Source organism: Actinia tenebrosa, unplaced genomic scaffold (assembly GCF_029948245.1).
Source record: "Actinia tenebrosa isolate PJP-AT-01 unplaced genomic scaffold, QUT_ActTen_1.0 PGA_scaffold2__45_contigs__length_23673736, whole genome shotgun sequence".
Classification (NCBI taxonomy): domain Eukaryota; kingdom Metazoa; phylum Cnidaria; class Anthozoa; order Actiniaria; family Actiniidae; genus Actinia; species Actinia tenebrosa.
In genome coordinates this window covers 18,481,391-18,504,265 of record NW_028292579.1, presented here as the reverse complement: position 1 = coordinate 18,504,265, position 22,875 = coordinate 18,481,391, and the positions used below count along the sequence as shown (strand labels likewise).

Here is a 22,875-nt window from a genome sequence, read left to right as displayed (position 1 = left end):
AACAATACAATTCAAGATGGCCTCCGTATCGGTAACGATGTCAGCCATACAATTACTCACCAATGTTGTTAGTCTTGAAGGAACAGCTTTCATTTAAACGATCCATGGTTTCCATAACAACGCACGTAGTACCTTCCATGGCAAGTATCAGTTGTTCGCTCTGAGAAATAGAAAGTTGGACACTTCTTTTAGTGCTTCATCGACACCTTATTTGCAACACCTATTGGTTGGCTCACTTAAATAAGCATCGGCTGTTTTGCAGGAGATCATGGGTTCGTTTTGAGGCACATTTGCCTCACTTGCCTCAAACATAGTGGATACGGCCCTGAAATTAATATAATTCATTGCTCTTTGCCCTGACTTGGATGACCACATTTGGCCTATCCCAGCATTACATTTAGAGACGTTAAAAATACTTGGTGGGTGACACAAAGATTGCTTTTTATGAATTTTCCTGCTGACGTTAATCTTCAATAATGCACCGCAACTGACATGAAATAGAAAATAGACCTAATTCGTTGCGTTACAATATTTTCCAATTTCAGACCACGTGCCATTCCCAAGGGTGTTATTTCTTTTGTTTAACGGTTACAATCGGTTTCACATGAGAAGACACATGAAAATGGATACAAAACAAACAAAGAATCTTATTCTCTTGGGAATGTCACGTGATCTGAAATGAGAAAACCTTGTAATGCAACGATTTAGGTCTATTGCAAACGTCTTCAGTATACCTTGAAGTCTTGGATATCCTGCCTTGTATTGACTTTTGTTTCCAAAAGATTATCGATAGAGTGTAATAATGAAGTCACATTTGTCTGAAAATGAAACACGGTACTCAATTGTAAGCCAGAAAAGTAGCGTAAATTTACTTGGCCTGTGAAAGATATCATCATAAGGCTTAGCATATTCTTCGTTTGCACGTTAAGTTATCGCGGCCATGTTGGTACCATTTAACAAATGATTTCTCATTAGCATCCATTATTAACGGTATCACAATGGCCGCCATGTTTTTGTCTTTTAACTCTCTTGGGAATGCTTGCAACCCATCAATGTAGCAATTAGTCCTTGACCGCGAATGTGCTATTGACTGACAGGCCATGAGGGCGAAAGGACTAATTGTTTAGTCAAATCCAAGTAGTCGGTCAAATATACATATACAAACAAGTTTTGAATTAAAGATAAAACTAATGTTTTCGTTTTCAAAGCCGGCACTTTTCGCTACTAGTAGGTTGTAGCTTATAGCCTAGTAGTAGCTCATCCAATCATAAAGCAGCGTTGGTGATAGACTACTTGTTGGAATTGACCAATACATTGTGGTAGGCACTAATTCCATTGTTACTGCTGCTATTTATTATTACCTTCACAAAGTCCAAATGACCATTCCATGCAGCCATTTTTAGCAGGATCTTGTTAAAGTACATCACAACTGATACACTCGTCTGCATGCCTTCTACTGACAATTCCTTGGATGATGTCAGATTCTCAAACTCTCTCAGAAGAAATTCTGTTTTCTCTCTCATCTCTGTTGAGTTCATGTCCTACACATCAAGGTTTATTTTAAAGATTACAAAAAATATATTTATTTTGAGGAATATTAAATGATATGAACGAATGCATAAACCATGGAGTGTCTGCAGACATATCTACCTAAGGCGTTATGTGTTTTCCCATTTCAGACCACGTGTCATTCTCTAGAGTATCATTTCTTTGTTTAACGGTTCCACATGAGAAGATACATGAATATGGATATAACTCAAACAAAAAATCTTTTTCTCAAGACCACGTGTCATTCCCTAGAGTATCATTTCTTTGTTTAACGGTTCCACATGAGAAGACACATAAATAGATGGATACAACTCAAACAAAGAATCTTATTCTCAAGAAAATGACACGTGACAGGTTTGTTCGATTTCTTGCGGTATACATTTGTGTCTGTATATATGTTTAATGATATTTTTGTAGGTTGTTTACTTGTTTTCTTTCGATCAATTCTCTATATTTTTACGCACCTTCACTGATTTTACTTCGTAGAAAAGCTGGATCATTCTTTGATCTGTATTCAAGGAAGTCGGAACTGTTTGGTAGAAAAATATATAAATTCAAATAAAAATCATAAAAGCGGTGTTTTCCCTCTCTTTTCCTGGATTTTACCTGGAGAAGATTGGGGGAATGCTGTTGACGTCTGTAATGTTGGTGATGGAGATGACTGGAAAGTCGAAATAGACTGCGAAGTTGAAAGTGCTGATGATAATAATGGTAATGATGTTGATGATGATGATAATGATGAAGACGACTGTGGTAGGGCAGGTAAAAGAGAAGATGATGAAGTTGAAGAAGAAGATATGTGTGATGATGGTGAAGCTAGTGGTGAAGGAGAAATAAAAGATGGCACAGGTAATGATGATGATGTTTCTGACGGTGATGATGTCATTGCTGCCACCGATGATGATGACGATGACAAGTCGGTAGGTGTTACTGAAGCTGCCACCGATGATGCTGTTGTTGTTGCTATTGCTGTTGATGGTAATAAAAACGACGATGATGATGATGACGATAATTCCATTATGGTTGGTGTTGGCGAAGAAGATGATACCAATGTTGGTGATGACGTTTCCAATAATATTATTGAAGATGATGATGATGATGATGATGCTGGTAGTGGTAGTGGTAGTGGTTCTGGTGTTGATGTTTGTATCAGTGAAGATGATGTTGGTAAGGCTGTTGATATCGAGGAGGGTGGCGATGATGACGTTGACGTTGTCGATGAAGTCAGAGACGATGACGACGGCTCAGGTGTAGCATAAAATGATGATGATGATGATGATGATGATGGCAAGGATGATAATGTTTGATAACTTGTTTGTAGGACCACCATAGATGAAGATGATGACGATAATACAGATGAGGTAGGCATTTCTGTTAAATCTGTACAATTTTCTTCCTGGTACGCTGGTTCGTCCTTCCATTCCACCTTATCAGAAGAAATGGCATCTTGTCGACCTTCGTAAAAAAAAATTCCAAAGAAATAAAATCGAACGTTCATTTAAATGTGACTGCAAATCAGATAATACATAGGCAACTTGCATGTGACATCAAAGCAGATCAATTTGAAGGAGAAAACAAAAGAATTTCAAAATTCTGAGAATTGGAAACCTATTGTCATGTTCTCCAAATTGTGCTGCATTCCGGCGTGCTGCTAGAGATCTATACACATATATTTAATATGCAATTATGTTCCACAATAGAGTAAATAGTAAGTTATGGGGAAAATGCAAGTCTGCAGTAGAGGGAGCAGAAAGCTACCTGATTTGCCAAACTGGAAGGAAGTGAGGTTGGGAAAACATTTTCTTTGTCTATTCATCTAAAACAAATCAAACGCGTCACCTCTCGATTAAGGACCTTAAGCTGAAGGACAGCAAAGCGGGCGAAAATGTCAGTGAAATTGAGACGCTTAAACCTTCTATTATTATTTCTTGTTCGTCTAGTGTTTCACTCAATAAAGCACCCCCGTTTTTTGAGTGAAATGACGTCTTTTTGCAGCGTTTTACTTAAAACGAAAATCAGCAAAGATGAGCTTTTTACGTAGTCGTTTTCTTTGCTGCATAGAACAAGGACATTGCACGTTCTACGTTCAGCATCAGCCGGCAATGCTACCGTGTGCTTGCCGTCGTCTTCGTCGTTGCCGTCCTGCACCTTAAAGTCCGTATTGTACACCTCCTCGAGCGACCGTTGGCTTCACCGATTGCAACTATGCATGTGTTCCGCCTATTTGTACTAATTGCATGGCTGCACATTAAATAGACAATCAGTTGAATCATAGTGTGATTAGTTGGGTAGCAAAATGTTTGTGATACATCAGGGGAGGGGTTGGGGAAAATTTTCAACAACACTTTCTCATAGCTTAGTATAATTGTAAGTATGAGGTTACCTAGAATGAATAACGTTCCATCAGTAGCACTTCCAACACTACCATTACTAGCTCCTGGTTGGACTTGAATAGTGGACCCTTCAATGACAGCTTCTTCGGCCACTATCTGTACAACACCACCCCCACCACCACCAACATTCAGTCCAATGCCTGGACTTCCCCTGGCGTAAAGGATTCCTTTGCTGGTGATCTTCAACTACGTTTTTGTAAAGAAAAAAGTTTTATTTCACAGTTTACATATTTTTGAGTCTATTTCTTGGTAGTGTACGAAATCGTCGTCGTCGACGAAATAGGTTTTGGTGGACGTCAATCAATGCGTTTCCATGACACCCAATAGGCACGTCTCCTTAAAAAAATTCCGCTTGTTTTCTGACGGTGTTGTCAAAGCACTTTTATTGACGTCCACAAATCAAAACCCTATTTTGTCTCGACGGTAATTGAGTTGTACGATTCGGCTTGCGTGATTAAAATAGCGCACCTTTCTGGTCCAGAGGCGGATTCTTCCTCCAGAGCTCCCACCTGATGCACCAAGTGATGACACTTGCTGTGCACTAACATTAATAAGATCCTCTGTAAGAGAACATAGCATCTTTTAAAGCATTATTCAAAAATAGGAAATAGTATGGCAATATTCAGGTTCAGTATGAGACATGGAAACTCCTAGTAACGAGCTTCTGATCTGGGAATATGTTGCTTCACAGACCCAGTATGAGAGATAGATGTTTCTATGGGCTTCTGATCTGGGAATATGCTAACTCACAGACCCAGTATGGGAGATGGATGCTCCTAGTAAATGATATAGGAATATGTTGGCCCACAGACCCAGTATGAGAGATAGATGCTTCTATGGGCTCTTGATCAGGGAATATGTTGCTTCACAGACCCAGTATGAGAGATAGATGCTTCTATTGGCTCTTGATCAGGAAATATGTTGCTTCACAGACCCAGTATGAGAGATAGATGCTTCTATGGGCTCTTGATCAGGGAATATGCTAACTCACTGACCCAGTATGAGAGATGGATGCTCCTAGTAACGGGCTTCTGTTCTAGGAATATGTTGGCTCACAGACCCAGTATGGCAGATGGATGCTCCTAGTAACGGGCTTCTGATCTGGGAATATGTTGGCTCACAGACCCAGTATGAGAGATGGATGCTCCTAGTAACGGGCTTCTGATCTGGGAATATGTTGGCTCACAGACCCAGTGAGAGATGGATGCTTCTATGGGCTTCTGATCTGGGAATATGCTAACTCACAGACCCAGTATGAGAGATGGATGCTTCTATGGGCTTCTGATCTGGGAATATGTTGACTCACAGACCCAGTATGAGAGATGGATGCTCCTAGTAACGGGCTTCTGATCTGGGAATATGTTGGCTCACAGACCCAGTGAGAGATGGATGCTTCTAGGGGCTTCTGATCTGGGAATATGCTAACTCACAGACCCAGTATGAGAGATGGATGCTTCTATGGGCTTCTGATCTGGGAATATGCTAACTCACAGACCCAGTATGAGAGATGGATGCTTCTATGGGCTTCTGATCTGGGAATATGCTAACTCACAGACCCAGTATGAGAGATGGATGCTTCTATGGGCTTCTGATCTGGGAATATGCTAACTCACAGACCCAGTATGAGAGATGGATGCTCCTAGTAACGGGCTTCTGATCTGGGAATATGCTAACTCACAGACCCAGTATGAGAGATGGATGCTTCTATGGGCTTCTGATCTGGGAATATGCTAACTCACAGACCCAGTATGAGAGATGGATGCTTCTATGGGCTTCTGATCTGGGAATATGCTAACTCACAGACCCAGTATGAGAGATGGATGCTTCTATGGGCTTCTGATCTGGGAATATGCTAACTCACAGACCCAGTATGGGAGATGGATGCTCCTGGTAATGGGTCCTACTTCTCTCTTCTTACCTATTGACATTTCAACAGCAGCTATCAGCTCAATGGTAGCGCCAGCAAACGCAGGAAGAGTTAAGCCAATAGATCCGCCTAGGAAGTACGTGAGAAAAAGCGAGTTAGCGTTTTTTTTTACCTGAATGTATGTAGGTGTGTAATGATAAAAAGGTAAATTATACCCCGTGAAAAGATGAAAAAACTTACTGACGTTTCGGACGCTAGTCCTTCGTCGGAGTAAATGAGGTGGTACTCCCACGAAGGACTAGCGTCCGAAACGTCAGTAAGTTTTTTCATCTTTTCACGGTGTATATAATTTACCTTTTTATCATTACTGTTTCATTAGAAACACCGGCGCAGCTCACACTAGTTTTTAGCTAGTTATCTCTTCTATGTACGTGTGTGGAATACGTACTTACCTAGACTACCCCCGATATATGTACATGTGTCATTGATACCATACGGGTTTCCTTGTGTATCCAGTGTCATTCGTCCTCCATAGCCGCCATGTCCTGCTCCAGTAACATACCCCTGGGTTGAGTCATACCTACCCTTACCAGGGCCACCATATCTGAACTCTATATTATCAAACAAGATTGGTTAATCAATAGCAAAAATGTCGCCACCCTGCAAGACTTTAAAACTCCGAGTCTTAAAATATCTAATGTTTCACATAGTCTTACCGTTTAAAGACGCCTGACTTGGGGCAAAGCCACCAAGGAATTTCATCGAAGAATAGTTTTGAGAACTTGCTTCAGTAATTTGTAAGGAAATTGGTTTCTTGATGATGATTTTTTCATTGATACTGACGAGTGATAAACTGTTCTGTCCGTAGAAATTAGTCGAACCGTCGATTTCGATTCTATCGTTAAATTCAAAGCGGGCAGCCGTACTTGTCCAGAACACGCCGCCGAGCATCGATCCTCGCTCGATAATACATCCTTTAAACGTAGAAACAAATTCGCCATCGTTTGTCTTGTTCACCCAAATCTGTGGGATGTCGGTTGAGATTGTTAGGGTTTGGTCGCTTTTAACGTCCAGTCTATCGCCTAATGAAGGAGAGAAGAAACGTGTTCAAACGAAATGAAAAATAAGAATTTTACTTGTCTAAAGGGGGAATCGGGGTGGGGACGGCGGGGAGGTTAGGGTAAAAAACTTTATTTCGCGAGGGAAAATTAAGAACCAGTCCTGTTTCTGGTTGCTTGGGTCGTGTGGGATTGAGTTCAAGTGGAAGTCTACTACATTAAAAAAATGGCAACTGACTTACACGCACAAAAGTCAGAAAACAAGAGAAAAGAAAAGAAGCAAACGATAAAGATAAAACAGCAAAACAAAAGATTGAAAAAGTAAATAAATAAAAATACAATAAAAAAACACAAAAAGAAAAAAAACACACACAACAAACACAAGAACAGACGGCAAGCGCAGTCGAAGAAAATAGAAAATAGAAAATGTACGATGTGACTTTAAAAAGCTTTATTATTTTTTGTTTTAGCCCCTAGTAAAGCTGAGTGTGGTGGTGTGAGAGACCTTCATAGGGCATCGAGATAAACAAATCCACAACCAAACGAAGTAAACTCAACAGGAACTCTTTACCACCTGACAATAATATTGCATCGAGCAATAATGTGGGATAAGTTAATAAATCAAATACAAGTGGCTGCAGGACTTGTTTAGAAGTTAACTAGCAGTATTTTGATCGATTGTTGTCAGACAAGCGGATATCAAAGAGGAAGTATGTTAAAAACATTGTGAAAAGCTGCGCATTAAAAAATATATAATTGGGGAAAACCAATTTAACTTATTAAACATATGAGGTTTTATCTATCAAATTCGGCTTTTTTGTCTCTTTTTTTTAAATAAAAATATTATAGTTTTTGAGTTATTTTCTTTTCTGACTTGAAGTAAAAGAAAATACTTGTTCAGATATAGGCGATTATCGGATAGCTCTAGTTTTTGTTCTACCAACTGAATCTAAAAATACCAAAACCTAGCAAACGTTTTTCCCAATGATTAAAAGTAGCATAAATTAAGTGTTGTTTTTCTTTTCTTTTTCTTTCTCTCTTTCTTTTCGGACTTGAAGTAAAACCATTATTGATAGCTTTAGTTTTTGTTTTACCACTGAACCTAAAGATATAATAGTTATCGTAGATTGATAAGTTATACACCGTAGTGAAAATAGGAACTGACGTTTCGGACGTTAGTCCTTCGTCGGAGTCAGACTTTCTATTGACTCCGACGAAGGACTAACTTCCGAAACGTCAGTTCCTATTTTCACTACGGTGTATAACTTATCATTCTACGATAACTGTTTCATTAGAAACACCGACGCAGTCCACGCTAGTGTTTACTAGCCATCATCTACATAAAGATATGATAATCTAGCAAACATCATTTTTCGTTCAGTGTAAGAGAAAAGCTTGAAAGAAAAAGTTTTCCGAAAAGTTTTCTTCCTTAAGGACTCGTCGGAAAAACTGAGTGCTTTTCGCTTTGATTGAGTTGGTTGCATAATTCACGCGCGTGTCTTCTCAAGTGCTAGCCTCCTTCGCAGCCGTTCTTAGGGTGGTCACGCAACGTTGGGAAGCGTTGCGTGACGACCCTAAGAACGGCTGCGAAGGAGGCTATTCAAGTAAAAAACGTTAAACAAAAATATGATACTCCAGAGAATGACACGTGGTCTGAAATGGGAAAACATTACGCCCGAGTTGGAAACGTTTGTAGAATGTAAAAACTACAAAATATAGCGTTGTAACTACATTTTAACACGTTCATTTTAGGTAATTTTTGTTTAAACTTTGCCTTGATAATTAAATCCTCATAACTCTAGTTTCGTGGTTTCCAAGTTCTAAATAAAGATTCAAACAAAACGCGAGTAGTTTTTCCTATAAAACGCCAAATTAAGAAATAGAGGAAACTTAGGAATAATTAGTAGTGTTTACTTCATTTTTGCAGTTTGTTATATAAATATTTAAACTAAAGTAATAAGCCGAATTAACTATCTAAAGATACACACGAGGACAACAGGTATATCTGTTATAGTTTAGACACTTTTCACTCACACACACTAATATCACTACATTCAACATTCTATGCACACAACGCTCAACTCATATGTTGATTTTTACGGCATAACTAAGGCCCCGTTTACAAGAAGCCGGATATTTTTGTAAACGCATATTTTTTTATCCGTTTAGGCCTACCGTTTACACGGAGACGGTCTTTAGCCGGCTATTTTCGAAAACGCTTTTCAAAGTGGGTATTTTTGAAAACGCTGGCTATGCGTTTACGTGTACACACTCGGAAGCCGGATATTTTCGTAAACTCTGACGTCACTAAACAAAGGAGATCGCAGGCTCAGGGACTATGCGCATGCTCATTTAGCTCCTATGAGCGTTTTCGAGTCGATGGAGCGTTTTCGAGTCGATGGAGCGTTTTCGTGTAAACGGTCGAAAACGATGCGAAAACGATGAGCGTTTACACGAAGCCGCATGTAAAAGCTCTCTTTTTTACCCGGATAAAAAATATCCGGCTTCGTGTAAACGGGGCCAAAACTGAGCCAAATTAAAGGCTTGAGAACAGCTGTTAAATTAATGCTACGTATCCATCGATCGTGCAATCTAGTGAACAGGGCTAATAATCAACACTTTGAACAAGTGTTTTAACAAAGCGTAAGAAGTTGTTAATGAATTCTTGGCTAAAAAATATTGTTGCTAATGAACGTCTTATTTCCAAAAGATGTTAATCTTCCGTGGATGTTATTATATTATTAACCATATGGTATAGGATTTCTAGTAACTTCTAGAAGGTTGTACGTAGCATGGATGACGTGCGCTGCTAACGCGTCGTTTTTCACCACTGTGATCCTAAAAGGTTCGGGCCAATGGTTCGAGCCCTGAATTGAGTTTGTTTGATGTGTTGTTCTCTCCTATGCTACGGGGGTTTTCTCCGGGTTCTCCGGTTTCCTCCCTCCGTAAAAATCAACATGTGAGTTGAGCGTTCTGTGTGCATGGAATATTGAATGCATTGGAAGTGTGTGTGTGACCGAAAAAGTGTCCTCAATCAGTGCGAAAGCACTAGAACGACTATAGACAATAATATAAAGAGTTAATAGACGTTATTTAATTAGGGTGCACCAATAGGCGGTCAGCTGTAGGCAATTAAAAAAATTATTTTGGAAGTGAGAAACGGGGAAATATATAAAAATCGCACCTTTTCTCGATGGAAAATTGGAAATTGAATTTTTCCATTTGGCCTCGTATCCGGCTAAGATAGTTTTGAGAGTATATTTAATAACGTTCAAAATTAAAGGAATATAGTATACGTTTTACAATCTCTGAATTTAAATGACGTTATAATGAATCATTTTGAAGAGTGATACTCAGGATATATAGACAGACAAGTGGATGAATAAAAGAGTGTAGTACCTGATAGGTGGGGACAGTGCCTGCTGAGCGACGACACTACGCCAAGACTCTAATGAATAAAAAGGAGAACAAGAAATGTAAAATGAAACAATAAAACTAAGTCGGGACTAGAGAAAGATTCATATCAATAAAATATTCCTATTTAATTGGACATTTAATTTTAATTTTAAAAAATCTTGAAGCTAGGGATTTAAAATATCATATGATAAATAAGTGAAAGCGAAAAAATATATATATAGAACCAAACATTTTAGCTATACATTTTGGTTTTGTCCCGTTCGAAACAGGGCAGTCTAAGAATCTCAAAATTAAATCAATTTAAACCTTTTTATTTGTTTTATTTATTATTCTGTTAAGACTTCTTCGGTTTCCCTACCTCCTCGAACTGACCCATAATGCTAAACTTCAGATCTTTGTTTCGTCCGCCCTGACTTAGATCAGCCCAGAGGTTGTTTCAGGGTTCAATCTGTGAGTTAGCCATGCCCTGACTTAGATCAGCCCAGAGGTTGTTTCAGGGTTCAATCTGTGAGTTAGCCATGCCCTGACTTAGATCCGCCCAGAGGTTGTTTCAGGGTTTGATCTGTGAGTTAGCCATGCCCTGACTTAGATCCGCCCAGAGGTTGTTTCAGGGTTCAATCTGTGAGTTAGGCATGCCCTGATTTAGATCCGCCCAGAAGTTGTTTCAGGGTTTCATCTGTGAGTTAACGGTGCCCTGACGTAGATCCGCCCAGAGGTTGTATCAGGGTTCGATATGTGATTTAGCCATGCCCTGACTTAGATCCGCCCAGAGGTTGTTTCAGGGTTCGATATGTGAGTTAGCCATGCCCTGACTTAGATCCGCCCAGAGGTTGTATCAGGGTTCGATATGTGAGTTAGCCATGCATTGACTTAATTTTTCAATTTTCTTGGCTCATGCATGCTGTTTTTTCTTCTTTTGTTTGTTTGTTTTATTTTTCTTATTCTTTTTATTCTGGAGAAATATTCCATCATTTTCGTGTTGAAGCAGATGCTAGCCAAGAAACTATAATTTGGATAAGCTTCTAACGTTTTTCGGCTCGTATCTATACTTATCATTTGTTATCGTGTGCTCGTTAAGTATAGATACGTGAGCCGAAAAACGTTAGAAGCTTATCCAAATTATAGTTCCTTGGCTAGCATCTGCAACACGAAAATGAAGGAAGTATTCCTCGGCAGAATAAAAAGAACAAGAAAAATAAAACAAACAAACAAAAGAAGAAAAAACAGCATGAGCCAAGAAATTGAAAAATTAAGTTAAAATCTTTGACTTTTAGTTATGACTTGAAATATAAATGAAATCAAAACCAACTTTAATTTCAAAAATAGATCCTTTTTATGCCGAACCTTTCGATACGGCCTTCTCATTCAAACTCGCTCTTTTTGCAATCAGTTGAGTCCAGGTACTTTTTCTGTCGTTTAAGTTATCAAACTTAATCTAGGTATATAGCTATAGAACTTCACAGATTATGGCTTTAGTAAATAAGTAAATCACATAAGAATTTTGGCTTTAGACTTACCGTTGAAAACATAAAGACAAATGCAGCGAACTTTCTCATCTTCACAAAACATCAGGCACTCTGCAATGAGTTGCAAGCATTGAACAACTACATCTACTGTAATATAACATTAATTGGCCTTCTCTGCTAATTTTTCCGGTCTTGAAAATAAGTTAATTTATATGTAAAACAATAGCAGCCCTAATTACAGTGTACAGCGGGTTGACAAACAACACGAAATTGGAAGATGTAATAGTGACGGAAGCACGTTCTTTTCAACACCGTCCACTCATGGGAGAGAAGAGAAAAGACACAGCTTTCGTCGTACGCTTGATAGATACCTCATATCTATCTTATCTTTCTGGATATAAAGTGTGAAATTTTATATTATTTTGGTCTACACAGTTTTGTTTCGGATTTAAATCAGAGTCGGCTTTTCAAGCTTTTTCCTTAGTTTGCTCCAACTATGACCCCCCAATCGTTCTCCGTTTGTTTGTCTGTGTTTGTGTTTTATATTTTTTTGTTATCATCATCATCATCATCATCATCATCATTATTATCATTATAATATCGTCCAGATCTCTTAATCTCGACTTCAGATAATTGTCTCTATGTGCTCAAATTAACAGTGGGTTTTGAGTCAAATAAGTGAAAAAGAGAAATACGATGAAATATTTAGCATACAGCGAAAACCTTTTTAGTAAAGTTTACAAATTTATCTGTTGTTGTTGTTGTTGTTGTTGTTGTTGTCGTTTTACTATTTTGAAACATCTTGGTTTTGCTGATAAGCATCTGAAATATGTTATCAGGAACATAATGAACCTCGCTTTTAGGTCTACTTAAAAATGCTTTAATAAAGTATCCATTATCATTATTATTATCTTCTGTATTTCTGTATTGTTATTATTGTTATATAAAATAACACAAAATTAAATACGATAAATTGTAAAAACAAAATTTGAATAACTGCATTACATGAGTGACGTGTAAAGCTTAGTCCTTGTTCATGGCATTTATAATACACTCTACAAAATTATTCGATTCTGATTGATCAAGAGGAGTACAATGAAATCCCTCATTGTACTTTGTAGAGTTCCAATTTTTGCTCAATTTGTTTTGAGTGTATTATGAACAAAAAATCGCACAATCTTCTCGTACACTCTGAATTAATAGATACTCGTGATGTTTTGAAGGTTCTCAAATTGAACTCGCCTATAAAGGCTTGTCCAATTTTGAAAACTTAACTCGTACCTATAAATTCCGAATTGTACTCAGTCGAGATCGTGCGATTTCCTATACAAACCGTACCCTTGAAAGCCCTTAGGGACTACATTGCCTATATCTTACCATCATCATCATCATCATCATCATCATCATCATCATCATCATCATCACTGCATCATCATCATCATCATTAACCTCTTTACTTTGAGCTTAATGTTTTCCTATTTCAGACCACCTGTCATTCCCTTGAGTATCATTTCTTTGTTTAATAGTTGTGCATGAGAAGACAAATGAATATGATTCTCATTCTCAAGAGCCGAATCACACGTGGTTTGAAACGGGGAAACATAACCCCAAGGTAAGGAGATCTATTCAAGATCTTCAAATTTAAATATCGAGCCGGCTATATTCCTTCCTTTACGGCTGTTACATTACGAGCACTTTTCATCAGATAATCCCTAGTAATATAATGAAACATCAATATCTCTAGCGTTTTTACCCCCAAGGCGAAGAGGTCTATTTGTAGTATCTCATTTATGCAGTTAAATTCAAGTTTATTTGTCTTACGAACAAAGCTGATTAGACTATTCTGCAAACGGAGATTGTTTTGTGAACTGCGTTGTTGCGCGTCGCGCCGCTTTGGTCGTGCTCCAAGCTCGATAATAGGACCCCGGCTATCACAGAGTAGACGTTACTTGTTAGATCTCTCCTATTTTCTGAGATTTTATCACCGGTCTACGTTTTTATCAACTGCCTTGGCAAATTTAAACCGTTCTAAGTTTATTCTTTGCTGTGGCAAAAAACAAGTCGTTATACAATGTGGTATACGTGTGTAGCGTGTAAACTTGACACAAACGGCAAAAATATTATTGCAGCACAAAATTAAGGGTTATTATTTGCAAAAATGAATACGATAAACGGCTTTTAGGCTTCTTGCCTTACAAATATAAGATTTACACAACAGAAAGATATTTATAGTGTTGATTGTGGAGCGTTTTGTATCTATCTCATCAAGAATACAATATTAAACTTATCACTTTATGGAAGTTTGTACTTAAAAGACGTTGCATTCGGCAAACGAATCCAACCTGAACAGACAAGCGTAATAGAAAAAATATTTTTCTCTTGGAATAGCGGACTATACAGAAGTTATTTGTCTTGCGAATATAAATCACCAGGAACTTGAGATTAAAAAACGATCTATCTTTGAACCTAAAATTATCTTTATAGATTGAACTTGTGCGTGTTACTTTGCACTACCGAAATTACTGCTTTTCTTTACTTTATGAATTATCGTAATCATTGGATTTTCAATCATGACTGAGAAAATTGTTTCCGGTTGTGGTGGGAAAATTAATAAAAAATTGCCATATTAATTTGAAATTTTCCGTCGTAAAAAAATAACGATATCAGTTCTTGATATGAAAGGTTCTAGAAAAGTAAAGAATGTAGTGGTGATCAGATTAGATAGTGTGGTATCGTCATTCATCAAATTAAGAGGATCTCTCTCAACTCTCAAGCCCCGTTTACACTGGCGACTTTTGCGGCGATATTTGTGGCAATTTTCGGAAATATGAAATATTTTGTCTCATCCTTCAAAATAGACATTCGTCTAGGAAAATCTTGGTATCCTGAAAAAAACTTTACAAGTAAATTCTTTACCATATTTTTTTATGGACAAAATAGCACAAAAAAACAAAAAAAATCGCAGCAAAAATCGCTAGTGTAAACGGGGCTTCAGAGGCACATAGCGTGGCGTAGGCGGTGAGAGTGCTCACCTCTCATCAATGCGACCCGGGTTCGAGTCCCGCTGAGCTCGGTGTCGTATGTGAGTAGAGTTACTCGTTTTCTTCCTATGCTTCAAGGGTCTTCAGGGTCCTCGGTCTTTCTCCCTCCTTAAATATCAAATTCTAAATTCCAATTTGAGAAGAAGTGGAAGAAGAGCCACTTTGTGGAATCCACTATTAATCCCATATTTATTATTTATTTATTTCAATTTTAAAAGATGAGTTATCGAGTAGTTTTTAAGTCATACATGTAGATTGTAGATTGATAATTTCAAAGCTTGAGTAAGTTTAGATGTATATATTCATGTATATATATATATATATATATATAGGTTGAATGAATTGATTATTTAAACGGCTTTCATGCAAAAAAGTGTTTCTTAACGTGTTGGAAGTACCGTTTTGAAATAACTGAAAACATTCTCTCATTCAGAGCATTCATTCTTACCTTGTGGAATAGTTTGTGAGTTTTGAGAATTCAACGGAGAGAGGAGTGCAACAAACAGATTCAGATACAGAAAAATGCCACACCGAAACAAATCGAAAAGAAATTCAAAGATCCTACCTAATATAATGCAAGTTTCTCAAACAGGTGCCATACATCTATTTACGAACAGTAGATCAAATTAATTAAAATTTGAAATATGAAAATAAGATTTTTTTATTGTCCTTTTTAGTAGGCAACTCGCTAATGTTAAAAATGACTGCCAATAACTAAATAACTCGTACTAAATCCAGCGAAGGAGAGCCAAAACGATATGAAAAAAATACAGATCGGAAAAAGATTATTTTCAATACCCAACAGAAGAGAATGTTAGTTTTGATCCCGGATTGGCAATTATAGCTAGCTCACGAAAATGAAAATAGCTTTTTCTGAATGAAATATTGTTCTATTATTCTCTCTCAGTTTGAGTTCCGTTTTGAAAGGAACAGATTCTCTTCCGTGTCTCCTATTTGGACTTGGGCTAAGATTGTAAAAATGAAAATAAAAACAACTTAAATGCGTATTTCTTACGAATAAATGTCCACAAAACCAACAACTAAGAATTATTTTGGTATTTGACTTCAGATTTTCATTTCCTTTTAGTACAAAAAGACGGCGTATAGCTGTGATTTGACTCTTAGAAAAAGCTTTGTATGGAACCGTTCAGTATTGGCTTATGAATTGGTTATTTGCGTAGCTGGAAGGATATCATGAGGAAAGGAGAGGAGAGGAGAAGAGAGGAGAGGAGGGGAGAGAAGAGAAGAGAAGAGAAGAGAAGAGAAGAGAAGAGAAGAGAAGAGAAGAGAAGAGAAGAGAAGAGAAGAGAAGAGAAAAGCGAGAGAAAACAAGAAAAATTCAAGACCACAAGAGAAAACAAGAAAAAGCAAGAAAAAAGAAAACGAGACAAGACAAGAAAAAATCATTCAAAAATAGCCACAGGTGAAGAGAAGAGAAGAGAAGAGAAACTCAAGACAAGAGAAATCAAGAAAAAAAGAAAAAAACAAGAAAAAAGAAAACGAGACAAGACAAGACAAGACAAAATCATTCAAAATAAGCCACAGGTGAAGAGAAGAGAAGAGAAGAGAAACTCAAGACAAGAGAATTCAAGAAAAAAAGAAAAAAACAAGAAAAAAGAAAACGAGACAAGACAAGAAAAAGTCATTCAAAATAAGCCACAGGTGGCAATATACTGATGATATATTTAAGGCATTTGCATTCAATATTGCGGAATAAATCCTTTATTACCTTCTCTCTTAGATTTAATTCTGAAACTAAATTATAAAGTAAAGAACTAAATATCTGAGACGCATTCAATTTTCTGCAATTACTTCCCTGGTGCACTTAGGCTGCGTTCATAATGTATGGCAGAACGGGCAGGTGATATTAAGGGGGGATCGGGAAAACAATTTGGTAGGAAAAAGAGGGGGATGGTAAAATTTTTATCAGAAAAATGGGGGGATGCACAATTTTTGGAAGAAACTACAAGCCTTGCTTAGTGGGATCGTATTTTTTTGCATGACTTTAAGGGGGGTGTTTTCACCTGCCCCCCCCCCCCCCCCCCCTCCCCCTATTCTGCCATACATTATGAACGCAGCCTTATATTACGTCGTATAATATCATTGCAAAACGCTTCTCTTTAGTGTATTTAGACTTACTTTGTATAACATCCGAATTCGTTATATTCTCTCTCATTCAGGCAGTCAGCACAAACATGGTTGGAAGAAGTCTTCTAATTCGTGACGTATCAGTTCGTTCCTATAAGCAAAAGTCACCCAATGAAGGACTAGCATGTTGGGTGACATATAAAAGTTGGCTGTCCTTATTCGTGTAAACCAATTTGGTAGCTATGATGTCACATGCTTGACTCCAGAATGCAAATTATTACTGGTTAAGTTTTTAAGGTTTGTTTCCATGAAGATATCACACGACAATCAAGCAAATCAATAGCTGTTAATCCTTACCACAAAACAAATCATTTTCTAATCTGTATAATAATTTTATATAATATCTATGGTTCGAATCTGGTTGAATCTGGAGCATTAACTATGGAACAAGCTACCTAGAGATCTTCGCAAAGCAGGATCTGTAGATGTTTTCAAGAAATCACTTAGACCTATCTTTTGAAAGACGCTTTTCATTATTAATGTAAATATTTAAGTATATAATTAGGTTATAATAAACATATCTTAATCTTAGGATCCACCACACTATCGCATACCTTTTCTGGCACCTTTTAACTGAAAACAGTGCGCAAATGATCCCAGTTTTATTTCAAAATATATTTTCGAGTCTTGCATTCAAACTCTATAATGTTTTGTAAACGTGCTCAAAAAACAAAATTAAAAAATAAAAATAAAATAAACTTGACTCGTTTCGCGAAGTTTAGTTGCTTACAAAGTCTACATCAACACTAATAAGGCCTAAATGCGAATGTATTTTGGCGCGGAACTTTTGAGCTTGACCGAAATTATTTTTTTGTTCGCTTTTTTTTAACTTCTGTTTTGCCGCTCTTCAGATTCAGAGGTGCCGCGAGGTTAGAAGATGATCAATGGCTGATTTCTTCGGATATCTTGGCTTCATTTTGGTTGTGTAAATAGATAATGATCGCTGAATATTGACCTATAGATATATGGATATTAGTATTTTTTACACAAGTGAATATAATAAATCCGGTGGGCTCATTGGTTACAATTTACGTCTTATGCTACCGGTGATTCTAACACGCACGCGCTCACGCTTTGTCGATCTGTGCAGCTTGCAGAGATAAATGAAAATTGAAAAGACAAAACAACTAATTTCAGTTATTTATTAAATTCACTTTTGTTAAAAATACTAAAACAATAGACCTTATTCGTGTTTTTGTTTTTTTGTTTTTTTTGTTTTTTTTTATTTTTTTGTTTTTTTTGTTTTTTTTGTTTTTTTGTTTTTTACAGACCTTATTCGTGGCGTGACGATGTTTTCCCAATTGAACGTGACAAACCTCTGGGGGAATGAAGAGCTATTGTTTTGAAACTCGTCGGGATATCATCGTTATTCCTTTCTTATTATATAGATATCGATGAAATACCAGGTTTTCTCTAGTGTCGAAAACTTGATATCTTTCACACGTGAAGATATCGCTGTTGAATCGGCTTACTATTTTAATAAAGAAGTTTTGAGCTTTCGTTTTATTTAAGTTTCATCGATATCTACATAATAAACAGAACATTACATGGACGCTTGGAGATACGAATTTTATCTTCTCGTGTTTAATTTAGATATCTCACTCGTTCGCTGCGCTCTCCCGTGAGATATCAATTGAACACTCGAAGATAAAATTCGTATCTCCGCGAGCCCATGTAATATCCTCTATGTATCCTTTGGGATACTCATGCATTTTTCGAAGAGTAAAAACAAAAGAAAATGAATCCTCTGGAGATTTGTCACGCTGAATTGGGAAAACATTGTCACACCACGAATAAGGTCTATTTTTCGCCGAAGGAAAAGTGAATATCGGTGATGATGACGATGATGATGATGAAATACTTAAGAAATACTAGGGATATATACGAAGGAGAAATCAGTAAAATGAACTGCCTAAAACTAAAAAACTCTGTTGAATAAATTTGAAATGAGACGCACAACGGTTTCAAAATTGATCAAAATTGGCCCAGTGTGTCCATTATGGACAAGAACGACGGATGTATGACACAATGAAGCTTATAAGTCTCTCTACAGATTAAGTAGTTGACAACTAACAAGTCACTCGAAATAAAGACACTTAAAAACATCAGGAGACAGATGTAGTACAGGAGCTCCTTGGGGAACTCCTTGAAGCCCTTTTCGCAATTGTTACATTTTTAAAGTAGTTTTCTCTTTTCTCGTAGGTATTAATTTTGAAAGCAGAAACCTGTAACTTATTCGGATTAGTCTTTGGTTGTTGCTTGAGGGTTGAAAAACTTAAAAAGGGATGTATATTTGATTAGCAGGGCTTTCAGTCGTAAGAGTGATTTGTCGAGGTACTAACACGAAAAAATAAATGCTAAACAACCCCTTTCTAATAAAAAAAAACATTCATTATCTTGATGTTTTATTCTTAGCTTAAAAGGCGAGAGAATTTACTGCTGTTCCATAAGCATGCGAACTCGGTAGCTGAGAGCTGCAAGCTGGAATTTTCGCTGCCGTCAATAAAACTAATCAGTCGGTGCATTTCATATTTTTCGTTTGAAAATGGTAGTAATGGTAGTATCAAGTCAATAAATTTATATTTTTTTGATTCATGATTTTTTTTCCAGTTCTCCGGCACAAGGTCAATTAATGAAATTCCTTTCCAAACGCTGCCATCACAACAACAAGAAGAAGAAAAGTCGTCATTAGCATATGAATTACGATCCCTTGTTTCCGAATCAAGACAGGTTCAATTATTGTATATGTCAATTTGTTTTCGCGCTAACGATCTAATTTTTTTATATATGCCTGTGGTTTAGTGTGCTCCAATGCAAAGATCATCGTAGGAATAAAATATATATATATATACAGTCAATTCAAAAAACGTTGTCGTCGACTGGCTCAAGCCTAGGCGACTGGACCGAAAGGAATATGGGTAAAAATCACTGAAGCGGTAAAACATTCGTTCTGAATTAATTGTTCCCTCTAGTAATAAGATAATAATGGCGAGAAACGATCCATCAAATGCATGTCTTTGGGTTTAGGGAAAGCAAAACAAAGTAGTTATGATTCAGTTCACAATTCCGAAATTATGAAGGCATTAAAAAAACGTCTCCTTCAACACTTCCCGCTCGCCTACGAAGGTTCGTGCTGTAAACCAGGCATAACTAGTCAGATAAAATTATGGAGTCAGCTCGGCTTCAATGATTACTACCCAGAGTTCCTTTCGGTTCAGTCGCGTAGGCTTGAGTTGGTCGACGACAACATTTTTTGAATTGACTGTATAATTATCAAAGCAAAAAAAGCTTCCAATCCGAACTGACAGTATTTTTGTGGGTTTAAGGATTCCAAGTATGACCCTTGTTGTTATTATTTTGGTTCATATTATGATTAGCACTCGTAGTTAATTGACAATTGGGTACCCCCATTGGCACCCTCAACATAGCGCGATCTATCTTATTACATCATTAAAAAAATAAACAAATAACAGTGATAAATTACAGAAAAAACTGTCATAAATTATATAGTTTGAACAAAAATGAACTTGACATGAGCCTTTCAAGGATAATAATAATGCAGTGTTCGTATCGTATTTCATATGGTTTGGCTTAGTTTATTTAATTCCTATACGCTTGTAAATAAATTTTAAGTGTGTTTTGTGAGAAACGCTGATTCGATTGTTATTAAGGATTTAGTTACTAATTGATAAGGTCCGGCTTCTTTTCGGCGTCAAATTCATTCAAGTTATTTTGGCTTATTCGAGTACATTTTCAAGATAGGTTTGTTTCTTTATTAAAAGGAGTTATTGTTAGTATACGTTATATTTGATTTGCCGAAGGCAATAATTGATTGAATGTTTGGAAACTTTATAATTGATTTTTTTAAATGCTTTTTTTTTTTCCTTGGGTAAAAAGACACTGAAAGAATAGTGTTTACGTTCCTTTCTTTAAATTGTATTGAATGCGAGGCTAACACGGAAATACAACCACAAGAAGAAGAAGAAAAAGAAGAAGAAGAAGAAGAAGAAGAAGAAGAAGAAGAAGAAGAAGCGGAAGAAGAAGAAGATTATGAACAAATGATAAAATAATAATCGTAGGTTGGTCCCAGATAGAAGTAAAGTAGTCAAAGTTCTACTGAATATTTGCTTTCAAATGTAGTTTTCACAGAATCACAGAAAATACATATTTTTGTACTTACATTCACTTGATAATTCCTTTCCCTTTTTTTTTTCACCAGAAGAATTCAAACACTCAATTTAATCGCTAAGAAAAAGCTCAAGGTTTCAGTTCCAAATTGCATGTGGCTCAGTTTTATGAATGCAGTTGAACAGGTTGATTGACAGTCAAATAACCTTCAAACTTTATTTTTGTCTGGTCGCGCTTCAAAGAAAACAAGTTTAGCATATTATCATTCGATGAATCCATCGATGCTTGAAGATCACTATGTACTGCTTAACGAACATGATTACTATGTAACTTTGCAAAGCCAATTTTTAACTTTCCAGCTCTTCCCATTTATGTAAAATCTTCCTCTAAAGTTATAGTCTCATATATCATGACGTAGACCCAATCGCTAGTATTTTGGCCGGAGTTTCGCGATCTCGCCAAGATTTAACGTTCAAGTTTGAGCTAAAGTCATATGAATGGTCACTTAAAACCAGTAGTTCTCATAGTTCAAGGTTTTCTTCGGACGTGTAAAAGACATCGCATTCATTACTTAATATTTCTACCATTCTAAGTTTGTATTTTGTGTATGTAGGATATATCTATGCTCACGAAGTTGCAAAGGTAAATGAAATATACAAACAAATAGATAAATAGATAAATAATTAAGTCAGGGGAAGAAGACATAATTGAGATTTTGTCCTTCAAAATGACCTTCAGTTGAAAATGTCAAGCAACTCTGTATGAAAAGCATGCTTTTAAAAATTCTAACTTGATGCTAGAACGTTCACTAGTTATACTTGATGGCAATTCTTGAAACTTGTCGTAGCTCAGCAACTTTTGCATTCAAACTTGGACCGAATTTTTATCAAAAATCAAAAAGAAAAAAATTGTACATGTTTAAATGATACGCTCGTTTGCCATTATTAATTACCTTTTATCGAGCTTGCAATGGAAGATTCGGTGTATCTTAAACTGGCGCTGGAACGAATGATTTAACCGCTTGCTTTATTTCTGCTTAGCGCCGATTTAAAATTAATGTATCATTTGACGTCATAACTCTGTTTTGTTCGGGAGCTAAAGGGAAAAATATGTGCTAAAAACAACGGAGGCCAATACACTGAGGCGCATTTATGGAAAATGGTTGAGCCTTGGATACACATATTTAAATATATTTTAAGTCAAATTCGAGCCAAAATTAAATATATATGACAAGAAAACAGAGATATGTACCAGACAGCAAATATTGACATGATACGGAAAAAATGAAATGAGAATATGGAAAAGATAAAACGATAGCGAAGCACTCACGTAAAGAATTGAGTGGAGACACAATACCGATGAACAGGAAAAGACGAAAATGTGACTTGCGAAAACAAATAACATACACGGAAAGAGAAGAAAGGATATAGCCGCGTTATGACGGAGAATGTAGGGAAATATCGAGTGCAAAGGAGAAAAAGAAAATGGATGGATGGATGGATGGATGGATGGATGGATGGATGGATGGATGGATGGATGGATGGATGGATGGATGGATGGATGAATCGATGGATGATTGAAAGGAAAAAGAACTACATAAAGTCTTACCAGATATTGTTTTCTTTCCTTGCTTTCCTTTCCTTCTCACATGTAGAGATGTGCTTCCTTGAAAAGTATATGAAAACGTAGATAAAACTACTTTTTAATATAACTTCTGAAGTAAAAAGAAACTAAAAAATATATAAATGCTTCCAAATAACGTAACTAACTGATAAAAACAGTTTGAAATGCATGGTGCTCAAAACAGCT

At 36.7% G+C, this 22,875-nt stretch overlaps 1 protein-coding gene across 3 annotated transcripts in view; it reads right to left on the bottom strand.

The window, feature by feature from the left end:
- LOC116304745 (uncharacterized) overlaps positions 1 to 22,712 on the bottom strand; it is a 35,790-nt gene extending 13,078 nt beyond the window's left edge. For 2 of the 3 annotated variants that reach the window (XM_031714529.2, XM_031714524.2), the window contains exons 1-13: positions 22,019 to 22,102; positions 11,801 to 11,860; positions 10,266 to 10,314; positions 6,525 to 6,890; positions 6,261 to 6,419; positions 5,860 to 5,937; positions 4,410 to 4,501; positions 3,932 to 4,127; positions 2,155 to 3,003; positions 2,013 to 2,077; positions 1,362 to 1,541; positions 735 to 818; positions 61 to 160 (exon numbers count right to left, since the gene is read on the bottom strand). In XM_031714529.2, coding sequence (XP_031570389.2) covers positions 61 to 160; positions 735 to 818; positions 1,362 to 1,541; positions 2,013 to 2,077; positions 2,155 to 3,003; positions 3,932 to 4,127; positions 4,410 to 4,501; positions 5,860 to 5,937; positions 6,261 to 6,419; positions 6,525 to 6,890; positions 10,266 to 10,314; positions 11,801 to 11,839 — 2,257 coding nt within the window. In that variant the 5' untranslated portion in view covers positions 11,840 to 11,860; positions 22,019 to 22,102. Of the gene's footprint in view, positions 1 to 60; positions 161 to 734; positions 819 to 1,361; positions 1,542 to 2,012; positions 2,078 to 2,154; positions 3,004 to 3,931; positions 4,128 to 4,409; positions 4,502 to 5,859; positions 5,938 to 6,260; positions 6,420 to 6,524; positions 6,891 to 10,265; positions 10,315 to 11,800; positions 11,861 to 22,018; positions 22,103 to 22,674 lie in introns of those variants that run through there. The other variant, XM_031714526.2, reaches the window with a different exon arrangement.
- Positions 22,713 to 22,875: the final 163 nt, after the last annotated feature.